Source organism: Colias eurytheme, chromosome 12, assembly GCF_061535395.1.
Source record: "Colias eurytheme isolate Ceu_HAF_F1 chromosome 12, ilColEury1 Martin Lab GWU primary, whole genome shotgun sequence".
Classification (NCBI taxonomy): Eukaryota; Metazoa; Arthropoda; class Insecta; order Lepidoptera; family Pieridae; genus Colias; species Colias eurytheme.
The window spans coordinates 10894811-10911109 of record NC_142991.1 but is presented as its reverse complement, the minus strand read 5'-3'; the positions used below and the strand labels follow the sequence as shown (position 1 = coordinate 10911109).

The window sequence follows — 16299 nt, the reverse complement described above, 5'->3', positions numbered from 1 at the left end:
GAATCACTATTAACTAATTCACTAACCCGCTTTACTCTTACACGTAACATTATTACAATAATGAGCAATTATTGTACCTAACTTAACAATTAATAAAACGCTCCATTGACTTCTCGGCAATAAAAAAAAATAAAATTACAGAATAACAGAAGTAACAGAACAGAAGTAACATATTTAAAATAACGAGATGAACAATAATCACTGAATGTTTATCATTTATGTGATCAAAACAACATTTCGCTGGAGCTTTCAATTTCACAATGCTGTGCTAACTTCTAAAATAGAAGGAATTCAATTTAATATTTTGTATATAATACAAATAAACTCTGCACTGCGTTTTCTGTTCAATGTTTAACTTCAACCCAGTTAAATGTGTAAAAAATTACAAAAGGACTTCAATAACAACTTTTCATACACTGAAAGCATATTAAAATGATTCAATATCCACGATGTCATTGTTCCCCACAATAATGGGGAGTCACGGCTCAGCTGGTAACATTGCACTGTGCGTAATACATTGCTTGGCTGTAGTGCTCCTGCAGACTTTGCATTGAAGATACCTCGCCCATGTACTCGGAATCGTAGTTAAGGGTCGGGTGATGGAACTCTTGGTTTTGAATCTCTGGATGCTCTTCTGGTTTGTTTTCTGGTAGTGTTTGTGGATCCTGGAAGTACATGAATACAGGAAATAAATAAAAAAATGTGTGCGTATACTAGTGTACACACGTAAGAAGTGAAACTTCTTTATGACCTTATTTTTCAAAAAATAATTTACTATATGCAACTTTACAGAAATACGTCAATCACGCGTGGTAGGGATAAAAACAAGATGGCGCGCAACGAAAAAATGTTACACTAAATTTTTTTCCAACCCCGATAAAGAAGTTTCACTTCAATAATAATTGTCAGTAATTCGGTACATTTAATTTTTACACTTGTGTAAGTACATTGAATAAAAGATAGCTCGTATGCAAAATTATTTCTTTCTTTCTCACAGTTTTAAGAAGAATTGAAGATTAGATCTCCCTAAAGACAATCATTCTATTTCTATTTTTATAGGACCACACCATACAGATTTAAATATCTCCTTTGGGTAATTATCTCGATAAAATACCGATATCAGAATTTATCTTCAAAGTGATCAAAATGACCTGCTAATTGGTAATCTTTGCGTAAGTAATCAACAATCATGAAATTGCAATTTCAATTTAGTTCAATATATTGGGGTTCATCTAACCTGAAGCACCTGATACTTGCACCTCTTGAAGCGGCCGTACAGCGAGGAATACGGCAGATTGTAGTGTATGGCTGCCTGGTTTATTGACATTTGGCCCACTCTGCAAATTTTTAAGTAAACAAAATTTTAATATCAATTTCAATTAAACCGCCTCGAAATTGCGTGTACTGGACCAAATTTTAATGTTACCACTCGGGAGGCACAAGCTTTCAAATAGAAAAATCAGTTCATGTCATATTCTGAGGAAAAAGCACCGAAAAGTCAACCGTCGCCCCGTGATCGAATTTTTTTTAATCTTTAGAAATTTCTCATTTCTAAAGCATTATAATGCTATTAAACTAAATATAAAATATGTCAATTAAATGGTTATTTTTAAGCTATTGCATAGCTTCTATCGCGGGCCTTGAGCGCGGGGACCGAATCGAGAAATTCCGTATCGAAAAAACCTCACGCTCCCCACGGGGACGGGCGCGGAGGTGTGGCTTGAAGGCATAGCATGCAATAGCTTTACCGCGGCAGTCCCCGAGTGCCACACGTCTTTTTTATTTATTTTTTTATTATAGAAATAATATTGACAACAACTGTTAACATAATCGATAAGAGTAACATATATATAGTAGAATTTAGTACATTTTAGTTCTAGTTTTAACATAAACCAAATTACCTGACAGCTTCGAGCGCTTCTCCCATCGCGTCCTCAGACCATGGTGTGGGGTTAGAGCGGGATAGCTCGATGCCTTCTCGCTTGCACCGACCGTAGAGAGTACCTAAAATTTTTTAATGAATATACAAGAAATTAAATTTATCTTGATAATCAAAATTTTCACAAACTTAGAGCTCATTAAGATTGTCTTGGAAGATCTGAAATTTAATTGGGTTATGTTCTCACCAGCTCATAAAGAAACACATCGTGTTTTAAAGAAGAATAAAGATTAAAAATAGTCTAAAACGTGTAAATTCAATAATATAAACTGATCCGAAGAAGTAAAAAAATATGCTTGGGTAGTATTTTGTGACATCTCCAAAGCATTTGACTCTGTAGTACATTTCACTTTATTGTGGAAACTGAACTATCATGTAATTAAGTGGTTAGCTCATAACCCCATAGCTTGATAGCTTTAGAATAGGATACAAGCTGATATTGTCGATGGAGAAAAAATTCGTGCTTTGCTACGATCAACATTGGTGTTCCGCAAGGATCTATCTTAGGTCCCTTTTTGTTTCCGTTCCCTGTCTTTTCCTTTACATTTCTCATCTCATTCAACACACTTCTTCACTCATTCAAGTTATCTGGGCGTTACGAACGCCTTATGTGTGTATGCCGCGCATTTTTATTTTCTATGTTTTCATCCCTAGATTTGTGCAGCCGGCAAAGACCACTGCACTAATGTGAGTATTGCGTTTAAGAAAACATAATCTTAAATGTAAGCGAACGTGCGGTTGATAAAGATGCGTGGTTTGCCAGTTAGGAGTGTACCCATAGAGTTTTAAGAATTTATGCAATGAAAAATGTGTTTGGAATTTTATAAGTATTTTTAATCCCTTAGAGCTTAGTACACCAACAATGGAATGGATGCGCGTGTACGTTTTACCCGTAGGTATCCCGTATAGTGCGTGGCGCCGGTATATTTTATTTATTTATTTTGCATAAAATTCGGATATCGCAGATCCATATTTTGTTAGTAAAATAAAAAAAAAACCTAAATATTAATGTTAGTAATTATATATATGTAGTAATTAGGTATAGTGTAAGGTGTTGTGTATTTTATACCCGTAGGTATCCCGTATAGGGCGTGGCGCCGGTATAGTGTTATGTGTACAGTGTGTGCGTGTGTTTTAGGTGTTGTGTATTTTATACCCGTAGGTATCCCGTATAGGGCGTGGCGCCGGTATAGTGTTATGTGTACAGTGTGTGCGTGTGTTTTAGGTGTTGTGTATTTTATACCCGTAGGTATCCCGTATAGGGCGTGGCGCCGGTATAGTGTTATGTGTACAGTGTGTGCGTGTGTTTTAGGTGTTGTGTATTTTATACCCGTAGGTATCCCGTATAGGGCGTGGCGCCGGTATAGTGTTATGTGTACAGTGTGTGCGTGTGTTTTAGGTGTTGTGTATTTTATACCCGTAGGTATCCCGTATAGGGCGTGGCGCCGGTATAGTGTTATGTGTACAGTGTGTGCGTGTGTTTTAGGTGTTGTGTATTTTATACCCGTAGGTATCCCGTATAGGGCGTGGCGCCGGTATAGTGTTATGTGTACAGTGTGTGCGTGTGTTTTAGGTGTTGTGTATTTTATACCCGTAGGTATCCCGTATAGGGCGTGGCGCCGGTATAGTGTTATGTGTACAGTGTGTGCGTGTGTTTTAGGTGTTGTGTATTTTATACCCGTAGGTATCCCGTATAGGGCGTGGCGCCGGTATAGTGTTATGTGTACAGTGTGTGCGTGTGTTTTAGGTGTTGTGTATTTTATACCCGTAGGTATCCCGTATAGGGCGTGGCGCCGGTATAGTGTTATGTGTACAGTGTGTGCGTGTGTTTTAGGTGTTGTGTATTTTATACCCGTAGGTATCCCGTATAGGGCGTGGCGCCGGTATAGTGTTATGTGTACAGTGTGTGCGTGTGTTTTAGGTGTTGTGTATTTTATACCCGTAGGTATCCCATATCGTGAAGCCGCGCGCTGCACGGACGCGGCGCCGCAGCGGATGGCGTCGAGCGCGCGCTGCAGGTCGGCGCGGCGCCACGCGGTCGGGGCCGCGTTGAACGGCGCGGCCAGGCGGATGCCCTCGCGCCGCGCTATCTTGTATAGCGTGCTGCTGGGTATACCTGCAGAAACACGCAATTAATAAGGCCTTGGTACTGCAATTTCTTAGTCGAAATAATTTAAAATTCAATACGCGGGAGGATACCTTCAACTTGAATATATTATCTGAGATTATTATTGTCATAGCCCTGTGTTTATCTATGTGCACAAAATATGTAGAAGACAATGAAATGGAACCATCGACATTTTATTTATAATATTAAAAACCATTACTGCAATAAAAATTTACACGTTGTCTAAACCTTTTTATTTATTTTCCTTACCATATGCTTTACTAGCTTTATTAGCCGATATAGCCCCAGTCCGCAAAGCATGCAATGCTCCCTTCAGATCTTCTTCACTCCAAGTTTTAGAAGCTCCTTCCTTCTTTGGAGTATCGATACCCAAACGATGGGCACGCTGCCATAGTGTTGTAGATGGTATTCCATATGTTGCCGAAGCCTAAAAGTTTCCATAATTTGTTCTATAATTTAAGGTAACGTATCACAGTTGCAACAAACAAATCAAAATATGTTACATACAGATCAATCAAACACAAATAGCGTTATTATTAGAAATGACCAAAGCTTTTGATTGCGTTTATCACGAAATATTTCTCTTCAAATAAGACATTTAGTGGTCTATGCCTTGGATAAGATTAATATTTACCTAAGCCATCGCAAACAGTGTAAAAAACAACAATTAAGCAAAATTAAGTAATTAAACATATCACAATGTAGCACAAATGCTTTTGGTGTTCCCCAAGGACACATTTTGGGGCCTTTATATGTATAATTTCCATCAATGATTTACCAAATATACACTTATTTTTTAATTCAGTAATTATTTTATGACTGCAGCAATTTCAATTTAAATTTATAATATCTCAAAAGTTAGTTATTTCTATATGAAGGTCACGTTCACAATCATTACAGACAAAACACATTGCCAAAAATATATTTCCCTATCTCATATTATTACGTTAGGTATCTTACTTTAGTCAGGCTCATGTTGTGATTTTTTAAGGCATCCAGAGCTTTTTCCATGTCTTTCTGCGACCAGGTCTTTGGAGCACCTCTACTGCTGACTTCTGGAATACTGCTGCATTCACTTGTTTCATCTCCACTTAATTGTTGGCTTTCTGCAAGAATCATGTTTCTTTGTTCCTTATTCTTTCAAAAGCGAAAATAACAATTATTTGACTTAACACAATTTTCAGCACGATAAATTCTGTATTATAAACTTATTGAACTAAAAGAAATCTACCATTTCATATAATTTCATAGGTTACAGGTATAAGAGCGTTTAGGAAAAAATTCATTACAATAAATGTCAAAATAAAAGTTGTATTGTAAAATCAAATACGTTGCTAAAAACGTCATTTGATAACAGTTTAAAATCTCACCTCCTTCAGATAGCGGTTCATCTTTAATAGACAGAAGTGGAGCAAAATCAGATGTATCCAGAATTTCATTTGTACAGGACATGGACATGTGTTTATCCATTAATGCTGAACCCTGGGAAATAAAATACCATTTTGGAACTTTTTATTATGTAACAAATTTTTTGAGTTTAGAATGATGACAATAAACAACAAGACTTACAAACGCCCATAAAAGGTTGTCTGTGTAGAATGTACAAAACATTCCTTGAAACTTACACCTTATTTCGTCACCATAATGTTTAAAGTCTATTTTACCGCTCATTAGAAAACTCTGCCTTAATACACGCATAGGCGTCCTTATCTGAAATTGACGAAGATTTCCTTTATCATGGAATTTCAGGTGTAAATGCTTCCGAGGGCATTTTAAAGGGTAGACCATATGGTGGCGTGGCTCTTTTATGGAGGAAGAATCTTTTTCAACAAACGAATATTATTGATACAGCCGAAGAAAATTCCCGTGTAGTTGCAATTAAGTTTAAGATAAATAATTTATTCTTTATTGCGATGAGTGTGTACATGCCCTGTGATTGCAGCGATAACTTAACGGAATTTACAAGTACGCTTAGCGCGATGAGCGCGGTTGTCGAAAGCTGTGATGTGCAAATGGTTTATATGCTAGGCGATTACAATGCTCATCCAGACTCTTTGTTTGGACGGGAACTTGGGGCTTTCTGTGAGGAGATGGACTGGCGCTGCTCTGACATTGATATGTTGGATATGCAATCGACGTTTACGTTTATAAGTGATGTGCATGGGTCAGTGAAGTGGTTAGATCACTGTGTCTGTACAATATCAGCCTCGCGCACTATTGTAAAATGTGAAATCCTTTATGATGTATCATGGTCTGACCATTTACCTTTACGGTTGTGCTGTAAGTTTGACATGAATATTCCGCCACCCAAAATCATTATGAGTGATAAGTATGCGCCTAATAAAATAAATTGGGGTAATAGATCCCTATTCCCTACAACAAATTAAATCCTATGCCAAATTTTGTGAAAGTAAATTAAAAGATACAGAATTAAAATTAGATTGTCAAAATTGTAGTTCGTATTGTTCAAATAAAACACATTTAAGTCTTATAATATCAGAATATAATAGAATAATTGACATTTTGCAGCAAGCCGCCATATATACATATATAAATAAGAAACAATGTAGGAATAAATGTATTTTGAAGTGGAATACTCATGTCAAGAAATACCACAAAGAAGCTAGGGCGTATTTTAAACTATGGATTATAGCTAATAAGCCTCGTAATGGTGAATTGTATCAATTGATGCGGTCGTCAAGAAATAGGTTTCGATCCGCTTTAAGAAAGTGTCAAATGGGTCAAGAACAATCCAAATATGATTTATTAGCAAAGTATCACACTAATAAAAATTTTGTAAAATTTTGGCGTATCACAAATTCATGTAACGGGACTAGGTCTATCCCTAGTACTATCGGTTGTGAAAGTAATTGTACGAAAATCGCAAATAACTTTAAAATGCATTTTCATGTTGATTCATTAGCGGTGAACAATTTATATTCTGGAATTAATTTTTGTAAACAGGTAGATTTTGTAATTAAGGATGTTGATGTAGTAAGGTCATTTAGAAGTGTTAAGAGAGGTAAATCCTCTGGCCATGATAAGTTAAATATTGAACATTTAATGTATGCGGGACCCTCTCTGATCACAGTATTAACTACTTTGTTTAATTATTTTATAAAACATAACGTATTGCCATTGGAATTTATGAGGACAACAGTTGTCCCTATAATCAAAAACAAAATGGGTGATCATTCAGATGTTAATAATTATAGACCAGTATCTTTAGCAACTGTATTCTCAAAAGTATTTGAACAGATTTTACTACCATCTTTAGAGAATAAAATAAAACTTAATGATAGACAGTTTGGATTTAGGCCTAATGTTTCTACTGATTTGGCTATATTTTCTTTAAAAAATTGTATTGCTTATTACACAGAAAGAAAAACATCAGTTTATGCATGCTTTCTCGATTTAAGTAAAGCGTTTGACCGTGTGGTGTATGATAAATTATGGGGCAAGTTGCAAAGGTCTGGTGTGTCAGATAGCATTATTCGCATTTTGAGGTTTTGGTATCAAAATCAACAGAATGTAGTAAAATGGCAAAATTCACTCTCAGATACCTACGTTCTAAATTGTGGAGTAAGACAGGGTGGTTTAACCTCTCCTTTGTTGTTTAATTTGTACATTAATGACCTGATTGAGGAACTGAGTGCGACTCATGTCGGATGTCATATAGGAGGATTTAACATTAATAACCTGAGCTATGCAGATGACATGGTTCTCCTCAGTCCCTCAATCAGAGGACTCAGGGTGTTGGTGGGAATCTGTCAGAAATATGCAAGTGAACATGGGTTACTTTATAATGAAAAAAAAAGCAATGTTTTAGTGTTTCGGTCGGGGCGAGGTCCTGACAACGTCCCTCCGATATATCTTAATGAAACAGAGTTGGTTAATGTAAATAAATTTAAATATTTAGGGCATTTCGTTACCAGCACTCTGAGTGATGACGAGGATATAGAGAGGGAGAGAAGAAATCTATCAGTTAGGGCAAACATGATAATAAGGAGATTTAAAAAATGTAGTAGGAATGTCAAAAAGCTATTGTTCACAACCTACTGTCAGTCATTTTATACAAGTAGCTTATGGGTGAAGCATACACGAAAAACAATGAACACATTTAGAGTACAATATAATAATGCATTCAGGATGTTCATGGGATTGCCACGTTTTTGTAGTGCATCTCATATGTTTGTATTATACAGAGTAGATGATTTTTATGCTATAATAAGGAAAAAAATTTTTTCAATTAGGGATAGAATTAATAAAAATGATAATAGTATTTTAAAAGTTCTCAATAATGTACATAATTTTATCAACAAGAAATGGCTTGTAACTCTTAAATCTAAAAATAAGTATATGTAGTTTTATTAACACTAGAATAAGTACTACTAACAATATATGGGCAATGCTGCCTGATACAAATAAAGAAATAAAATAAATAAATAAAATAAAATAGGCATAGTTTTGCTTCATACAATATTTGAGCGCGATTGTGAGTATAGTTGTTTTGACAAGCCAAAAATTTACCAAAGTCGTATTCTTAGCTGGTTGCAACATCGCAAGGGAGGTCTCGTGGGGTGCTGGCAGGTCCTCTCTAACTGGCGTGGCTGTTGGAGCCGCGGGAACTGGTACCAGCTCTGAGGTGAACTGTGGAGAATATTCTTCTTATAATCTTTCTTCTTCTACACTAATATTATAAAGAGGAAAACTTTGTTTGTTTGTTTGTTTGTTTGATTGTAATGAATAGGCTCATAAACTACTGGACCGATTTTAAAAATTCTTTCACCATTCGAAAGTTACATTATCCACGAGTAACATAGGCTAGGTTTTATCCCGGAAATCCCACGGGAACGGGAACTATGCGGGTTTTTCTTTGAAAACGCGGGCGAAGCCGCAGGCGGAAAGCTAGTCTTCTTATATATAAAAATGAATCGCAAAATGTGTTGGTAAGCGCATAACTCGAGAACGGCTGAACCGATTTCGATAATTCTTTTTTTATTATATTTCTTGAAGTACGAGGATGGTTTTTATGTAGAGAAAACGTAAATATGTACCACGGGCGAAGCCGGGGCGGACCGCTAGTCTTATATATAAAAATGAATCGCAAAATGTGTTGGTAAGCGCATAACTCAAGAACGGCTGAACCGATTTCGATAATTCTTTTTTTATTATATTCCTTGAAGTACGAGGATGGTTCTTATGTAGAGAAAACGTAAACATGTACCACGGGCGAAGTATAGGTATAGTGAAAGCGAGATGGCTTGGGTTCGATTTCGTATAGCACAAATCCTTTTTACTATATCTGTAATGAAAATATACCTATCAATGAAACAGATATCAAATAATTCTGACACATATTATCCCACTAATGTATATGGGACTTAAATTTTCATTATGATATTAGGGCGTATTCAGAAAGAAAGCTTGAAACTTATAAGCGCTTATCGGCGCTTGTCATGTTCATATATTTTCCTGCGCGGGTTACCAGCACTGACAGGAAAATATATGAACATGACAAGCGCCGATAAGCGCTTATAAGTTTCAAGCTTTCTTTCTGAATACGCCCTTAGCTTAGATATTAGTTTTTAAATGTGGCCACTGACCACCCTTTCTATTTTTGTGTAGTGTCGTTTCTATACAGAAATTACCGTACTGTGTTCAAGATTAGTTTTTTATGCAATAGCTGTCTGTTTAAAGCTAGCTAATTTCGAATTCCGCCTTATTGATAATATGTAATGCATGCTCATTGCTTAAACTAGTATTATATGTTTATTATCTGTGCTTATCTTATATATAAAAATGAATCGCAAAATGTGTTGGTAAGCGCATAACTCGAGAACGGCTGAACCGATTTCGATAATTCTTTTTTTATTATATTCCTTGAAGTACGAGGATGGTTCTTATGTAGAGAAAACGTAAACATGTACCACGGGCGAAGCCGCGGCGGACCGCTAGTATAATATAAAAATGAATCGCAAAATGTGTTGGTAAGCGCATAACTCGAGAACGGCTGAACCGATTTCAATAATTTTTTTTATTATATTCCTTGAAGTCCGAGGATGGTTTTTATGTAGAGAAAACGTAAATATGTACCACGGGCGAAGCCGGGGCGGACCGCTAGTTAGTAATACATACAAGTAAATTTCATTGGAAATACATATTATGGCGTGAAAATTTGAAATACTACTAAATTTTTCCTATTTCTTAAATAACTATTGTAAGTAATGCTTTTGCGGAGTGGGTAAATTTAACAGGGTCAAAGATCGAAGAAAAAGTGAATTGAAAGTTACTAACCTGTAATTGATCCAATAAATGTGTTGTAACATTGTCATCGAATTGTGAATCTGGATCGATTTTAATTGGAAGCAGTTCTGTATTCTGTAGGAATTAAGATTGTGTTATTTACAATTTTTAATTTATAAAAAAGGTCTATCCCTTCTTCATAGGAAAAATCGGCGAAATTCTAATTCCACATTACACACAAGACAAATAAATTAGTAGTCATTAAAACAACACAAGAAATTCTCTCTCACTCAACCTCAACTCTCAAGGTGTCACAAGAGTCATCCCACTAAAACAGTCTGTAATGCTACACACAAAAGCTTCTTTTTTTTTCATTTTTTTTCGAAAAAAATTGTTCCAAAATAAATTGTTGGAGATTTTCTCCAGTTTGTTTTGTATCGAGATATTTTCCTCCTTAAATGATTCGGAAGAGACATATAGTCGTCGTATACAATAATACACACGTATCGTCGTAAAGAGATGCTTTGCATTTTTCAATAATTGGTATAAAAAATTCGCGGTGGTTTAGTTGGTGGTAATTTATGAAAGTGCACTTAAATCATTTTATAGATTTTAAAACATTATACCTAGTCTATATTACCAACCGAATTCGGAAAACATTCCAGACCATATTACAACATGAATACGGAAAATATTCTAGTCCACATTACCACACGAATATGGAAAACATTCTAGTCCACATTACACACGAATACGGAAAACATTCTAGTCCATATTACCAATCGAATACGGAAAACATTCTGGTCCATATTACCACACGAATACGGAAAACATTCTAGTCCATATTACCACACGAATACGGAAAACATTCTAGTCCATATTACCACACTAATATGGAAAACATTCTAGTCCACATTACCACACGAATCTAATATCTAATATCTAATATTCTAATGTATATTATAAAGGCGAAAGTTTGTAAGGATGTATGGATGTTTGTTACTCTTTCACGTAAAAACTACTGAACCGATTACAATGAAATTTAGCACACATATAGAGGGTAACTTGGATTAACACATAGGATAGTTTTTATCCCGGAAATCCTACGGGAACGGGAACTATGCGGGTTTTCCTTTGCAAACGCGGGCGAAGCCGCGGGCGGAAATCTAGTATGGAAAACATTCTAGTCCACATTACCCATCGAATACGGAAAACATTCTGGTCCATATTACCACATAAATATGGAAAACATTCTAGTTCATATTACCACACGAAAACGGAAAACATTCTAGTCCATATTACCAACCGAATACGGAAAACATTCTAGTCCATATTACCAGAAGAATACGTAAAACATTCTAGTCCATAGTACCACAAGAATATGGGAAACATTCTAGTCCACATTACCAATCGAATACGGAAAACATTCTAGTCCATATTACCACACGAATATGGAAAACATTCTAGTCCATGGTACCACACGAATACGGAAACATTCTAGTCCGTATTACCACACGAATACGGAAACATTCTAGTCCATATTACCACACGAATATGGAAAACATTCTAGTCCATATTGTCACACGAATGAATTATTATCTAAATCTACGTTTTTAAAGTGTTTAAGTATGTTATGTATTACGCTTAAACCACTGAACAGATTTAGTTGAAAATCAAAAATTGGTTGCCGTATAAATTATAATTCTGTTTCTGACAATTTTCGCAAAAATAACGATTTGAACAGAATAAAGGCTCATAAATATTTTTTGTCATTACCAAACGATATAATTAAAAGTACCTAGTTATATTAAATTGCAATTAAAATGAAGGTTAGAACCAAGTTAAAACATAGGTAGGTATGTAATAATTCCATAATCAAAATAAATAAGTTAATGATCTACCTACTTATTTTTTCAGATAACTTAAAAGGAAAACCGATAACACATTCCATTAATTAATGTTACATTATATTTTTAAAGTTGTTCACAGACAACGAAGTTTATACTGTGAACTGCCATTATAACTATTAACTACTAATTATTAGATATTTTTATAACATGAAAAGTTTTAAATATATAACAAAAACTTATAAACAAGAGATATGATAATAAGAGTAGTAACTATGAAAAAATCTCACATAGTGCTTTCCAAACTGCGAATCCTCTTCGTCAGACAGCGGCTCACACTTTACTTGAGACGGTCCGTAGCCAGGCATTTCCTAGTAACAATCACTTTACTTAGAAAAACTTACTTTCATTCATGAAAATAATCTACCGAATTAAAATTGAATTGTAATAAAGTTCTGGCTAATGTATATTCCCTTAATCTTAAATCTTAATTGTTCAATAAACACGCATTTTATCAGCGAGATATTTACTTAAACCATCTCCGAAGCCCGTCTGTGCAAAACAAAACATTTTTTCCTCCAAATGTCGCGCGAATCGAACAATCGGCATAATATAAGTAGGTTTACATAGGCAATTAGACAAAAGGAAGCGAGCTTTATTGAATTTTTTCTCGATTGGTGCACAAATGAAGAGTGCAAACCCGATTCCCTCTCTTTCTTTTCCTGCCCTGAGCTCGCCGCGAGCTTTTTTAATTTTATTTCGCAAGCACACGATCGACATTTTCGACGGGAACTTAAAACAAAATTCCCGCGTCTAAAGTTGGAAAGTTTTAACGCGTGTTCCACTATCGGGCCGTGGACCGGCGCGATGCAGACGTTCGTATGTCACCTGTCGGTCGGTGAATGTAAACGTTTTAACCCTCTTCATATCATAGCAGTCGAGGCTCGAGAGGGATACGCGGCGGCGGGCAACCGCGGGACGAACGTCTTCAGCGAAGGACGGAGGGAAGCGAAACCGATAAACGTAAGAAACGGCGACGAGCGATCAGCGAACAATCTCACTCACCTAGTCGGTCAGCGGTTGGCGCGAAAAGTACTCGCGTCACACGTGGGGTTATGAATGCACGGTGACCTTCGGCAGCGATGGGATGTCGCAAATGAAAGTGAATTCGCGGCCGCACGTCTGCGTCGCTGCGTGGCGCATGTTAGGAGGTGCAGGGCGGGCTCCATTTTTTCCCGCGCCAAAGAAATAAAAACAAACGCCTTGCTGGCCGAGCGTCGCAATCGGGTCCTTTCGTTTCGACTTTTGCATACTCATTGCGAAATGTTTAGTCTCGTAGCTACAACACTGAAACAGGAACCTCAGTCCTCAACACTAATATAACGCAACAACGTTCACTCGACATTTGAATTTATGCAGAACTTACGAAAATTCCACATTCAAAATGCTCATAGTCTAATCATACACCAAGCAATATTGTTTAGAATATATTTTATAGGCTAATTATATTTTTACGAACAGAAAATTACCCCTCGGCAGAAATTGACTTAAGTACTATTTAACCATTTTTACCCACTATCAAAAATCGCAGTAAATTCCTAAAAACAATTACAAAATCAAAAAAATTTACCCCCTTATAAAATAATAAACATAGTAACTAGAGCTACGTGACAGGTGACTTAAATTCCTGGATGAAAAATAACATTCATCCATCCGTTCTTTGAATATCGAATCAACTTTCAAGTAAACAAACAAGTTCCATTAACAATTCCGCAGTTTATTCAATTGAATTTATAATAATATCATAACTAGATCATAACAGTAGCATACTAATTAACGGGTAGATGCACCCTGAGCGGGGGGCGCCCAGCCGGCGCCCCTCGCGGCGCCTTTCCTCCGATTGATTTTTATTACAAGAATCTCCACTCTTGTACTTTTTTGTTCCGCACACCAAAAGACCTACGCACACAAACGGATCCTATAATTCGTTTGTACTAATGCTATTGATTTTTTTAACGAAGCGACAATGCTGGGATGAGGAAAACTGAGGCTGTAAGCTTCGACTGCCAACTTTTATGCCGATGAAAGTTATTTTCTTTGACGCAAACAATGGGTTGAATGAAAATGTTTTTAGAAATTTATACTTTTTATAATAAACCAATATATTGCTAAGGTAAAAAAATATTAACCGAAAAAGAGACGAAATTTTATATTACCTCCCACAAAAAATAAACTAAGTAAATTCTTCATTCTGAAATAATATTTCCAAGCAAAGCTTGAATATAAATTTTTAAATCAGTTACCTACCTAGGTATACCTACCAAATATGTATTATAAACTTTGAACGACTCCGCTCGGTGCTGCGAAATATTATATGGGTGTTGGGGGGTTGATAGAAACTTTAAAATTGTATATTTTTAATACCTATACATATACTTTTTAATAATTCCTCCTCTAATAGTCATAATGTTATTTTTTGGGGTTCCGAACCACAAAAGAGAAGAACGCAAACTTTGTATAGGTCATCATAGCCCATAGGATCACTTTGTTGTCCGTCGGTCTGTTCTCAGAAACGCGTGAAGGTATCAGGCTGAAATTTATATTGACTTCTCAGGAACGAAGTCAAGTCTTATAGCACATTGTATGCTGTATGAGGTCCCACCGCAGGATTAGTGCGTTCATAGTTTTTTTTTGCTAAAACCAAAATTTTATTTATATATTTATACTAGATTTCCGCCCGCGGCTTCGCCCGCTTTTCCAAAGGAAAACCCGCATCGTTCCCGTTCCCATGGGATTTCCGGAATAAAACCTATCCTATGTGTTAATCCAAGTAACCAGTAGTATAGATCACACTCTATATGTGTACTTAATTTCATTGTAATCGGTTCAGTAGTATTTGCGTGAAAGAGTAACTGGTGTGAGTTGGCGTGATTTGGCGTTATTTGGCGTGAGTTAGCGTGATTGAGCGTGAGTTAGCGTGAGTGAGCGTGAGTTAGTCTGAGTTAGCCTAAGTGAGCGTGAGTTAGCGTGAGTGAGCGTGAGACAGCCTGAGTGAGCGTGAGTGATCCTGAGTTAGCGTGAGTGATCCTGAGTTAGCGTGAGTGAGCGTGAGTGAGCGTGAGTCAGCCTGAGTGAGCATGAGTGGTCCTGAGTTAGCGTGAGTGAGCGTGAGTGATCCTGAGTTAGCGTGAGTGAGCGTGAGTGGTACTGAGTTAGCGTGAGTGAGCGTGAGTGATCCTGAATTAGCGTAAGTGAGCGTGAGTTAGCCTGAGTAAGTTAGCGTGAGTTAGCCTGAGTGAGCGTGAGTGAGCGTGAGTGATCCTGAGTTAGCGTGAGTTAGCGTGAGTTAGTCTGAGTGAGCGTGAGTGAGCGAGAGTTAGCCTGAGTGAGCGTGAGTCAGCGTGAGTGAGCGTGAGTGACCCTGAGTGAGCGTGAGTTAGTCTGAGTGAGCGTGAGTGAGCGTGAGTTAGCCTGAGTGAGCGTGAGTTAGCCTGAGTGAGCGTGAGTTAGCCTGATTTAGCGTGAGTGAGCGTAAGTTAGCGTGAGTGAGCGTGAGTGAGAGTGAGTTAGCGTGAGCGAGCGTGAGTTAGCCTGAATCAGCTGTTTGGCTGGTTGGCTGGTTAAAGTAAATGCAATTTTGTCTGACGATAAGACATTATTAACCAAACTTTGACATGATCATGAAAGTGAAATCAACAAACAATTTTTCTTGTAGATGTCATTTCATGTGACTTATAATTTTTTGACGTGACAACGTCTTATAATTCGATAGAGCCGGCTGCACGCGCGAAAAAACATGACTCATGCGGCGTTACCTCGCTCTGAGGTGTTCCATGTAAGGCTTGAAGTGCAAGCGAGAGCGCGGATCGAGCGACCAAGAATCACAAGCGGACGTTGTCACGTTCAACTATCGTCATTCGTCAGTAAACCGACTTTACAGACAACCAATTTTTTTCAGATCGTTAAAATCTGACGAATTCTCAACGCGCACATGTCATCAATGCAATGGATAGATAACTCCATAGCACAGATTTCAACCAAACTCGACCATCTTAAAGCAACCCACGATACTAGAAGAGATACTTAATAATGAAAGATCTTTCCAATTGACTTATAAAATAAGTTTTGAAGATATTGAT

At 36.9% G+C, this 16299-nt stretch overlaps 1 protein-coding gene across 1 annotated transcript; it reads right to left on the bottom strand.

The window, feature by feature from the left end:
- Positions 1–181: 181 nt before the first annotated feature.
- On the bottom strand, positions 182–12705 carry psq (BTB-domain-containing protein pipsqueak). The gene is made up of 10 exons (XM_090108141.1): positions 12451–12705; positions 10365–10448; positions 8598–8717; positions 5438–5549; positions 5028–5173; positions 4317–4494; positions 3879–4055; positions 1902–2004; positions 1238–1337; positions 182–665 (listed from the first exon to the last, which is right to left on the bottom strand). Exons 1-10 carry the CDS (start codon positions 12526–12528, stop codon positions 486–488), a joined length of 1278 nt encoding a protein of 425 aa, XP_089964267.1. The 5' UTR covers positions 12529–12705; the 3' UTR covers positions 182–485.
- Positions 12706–16299: the final 3594 nt, after the last annotated feature.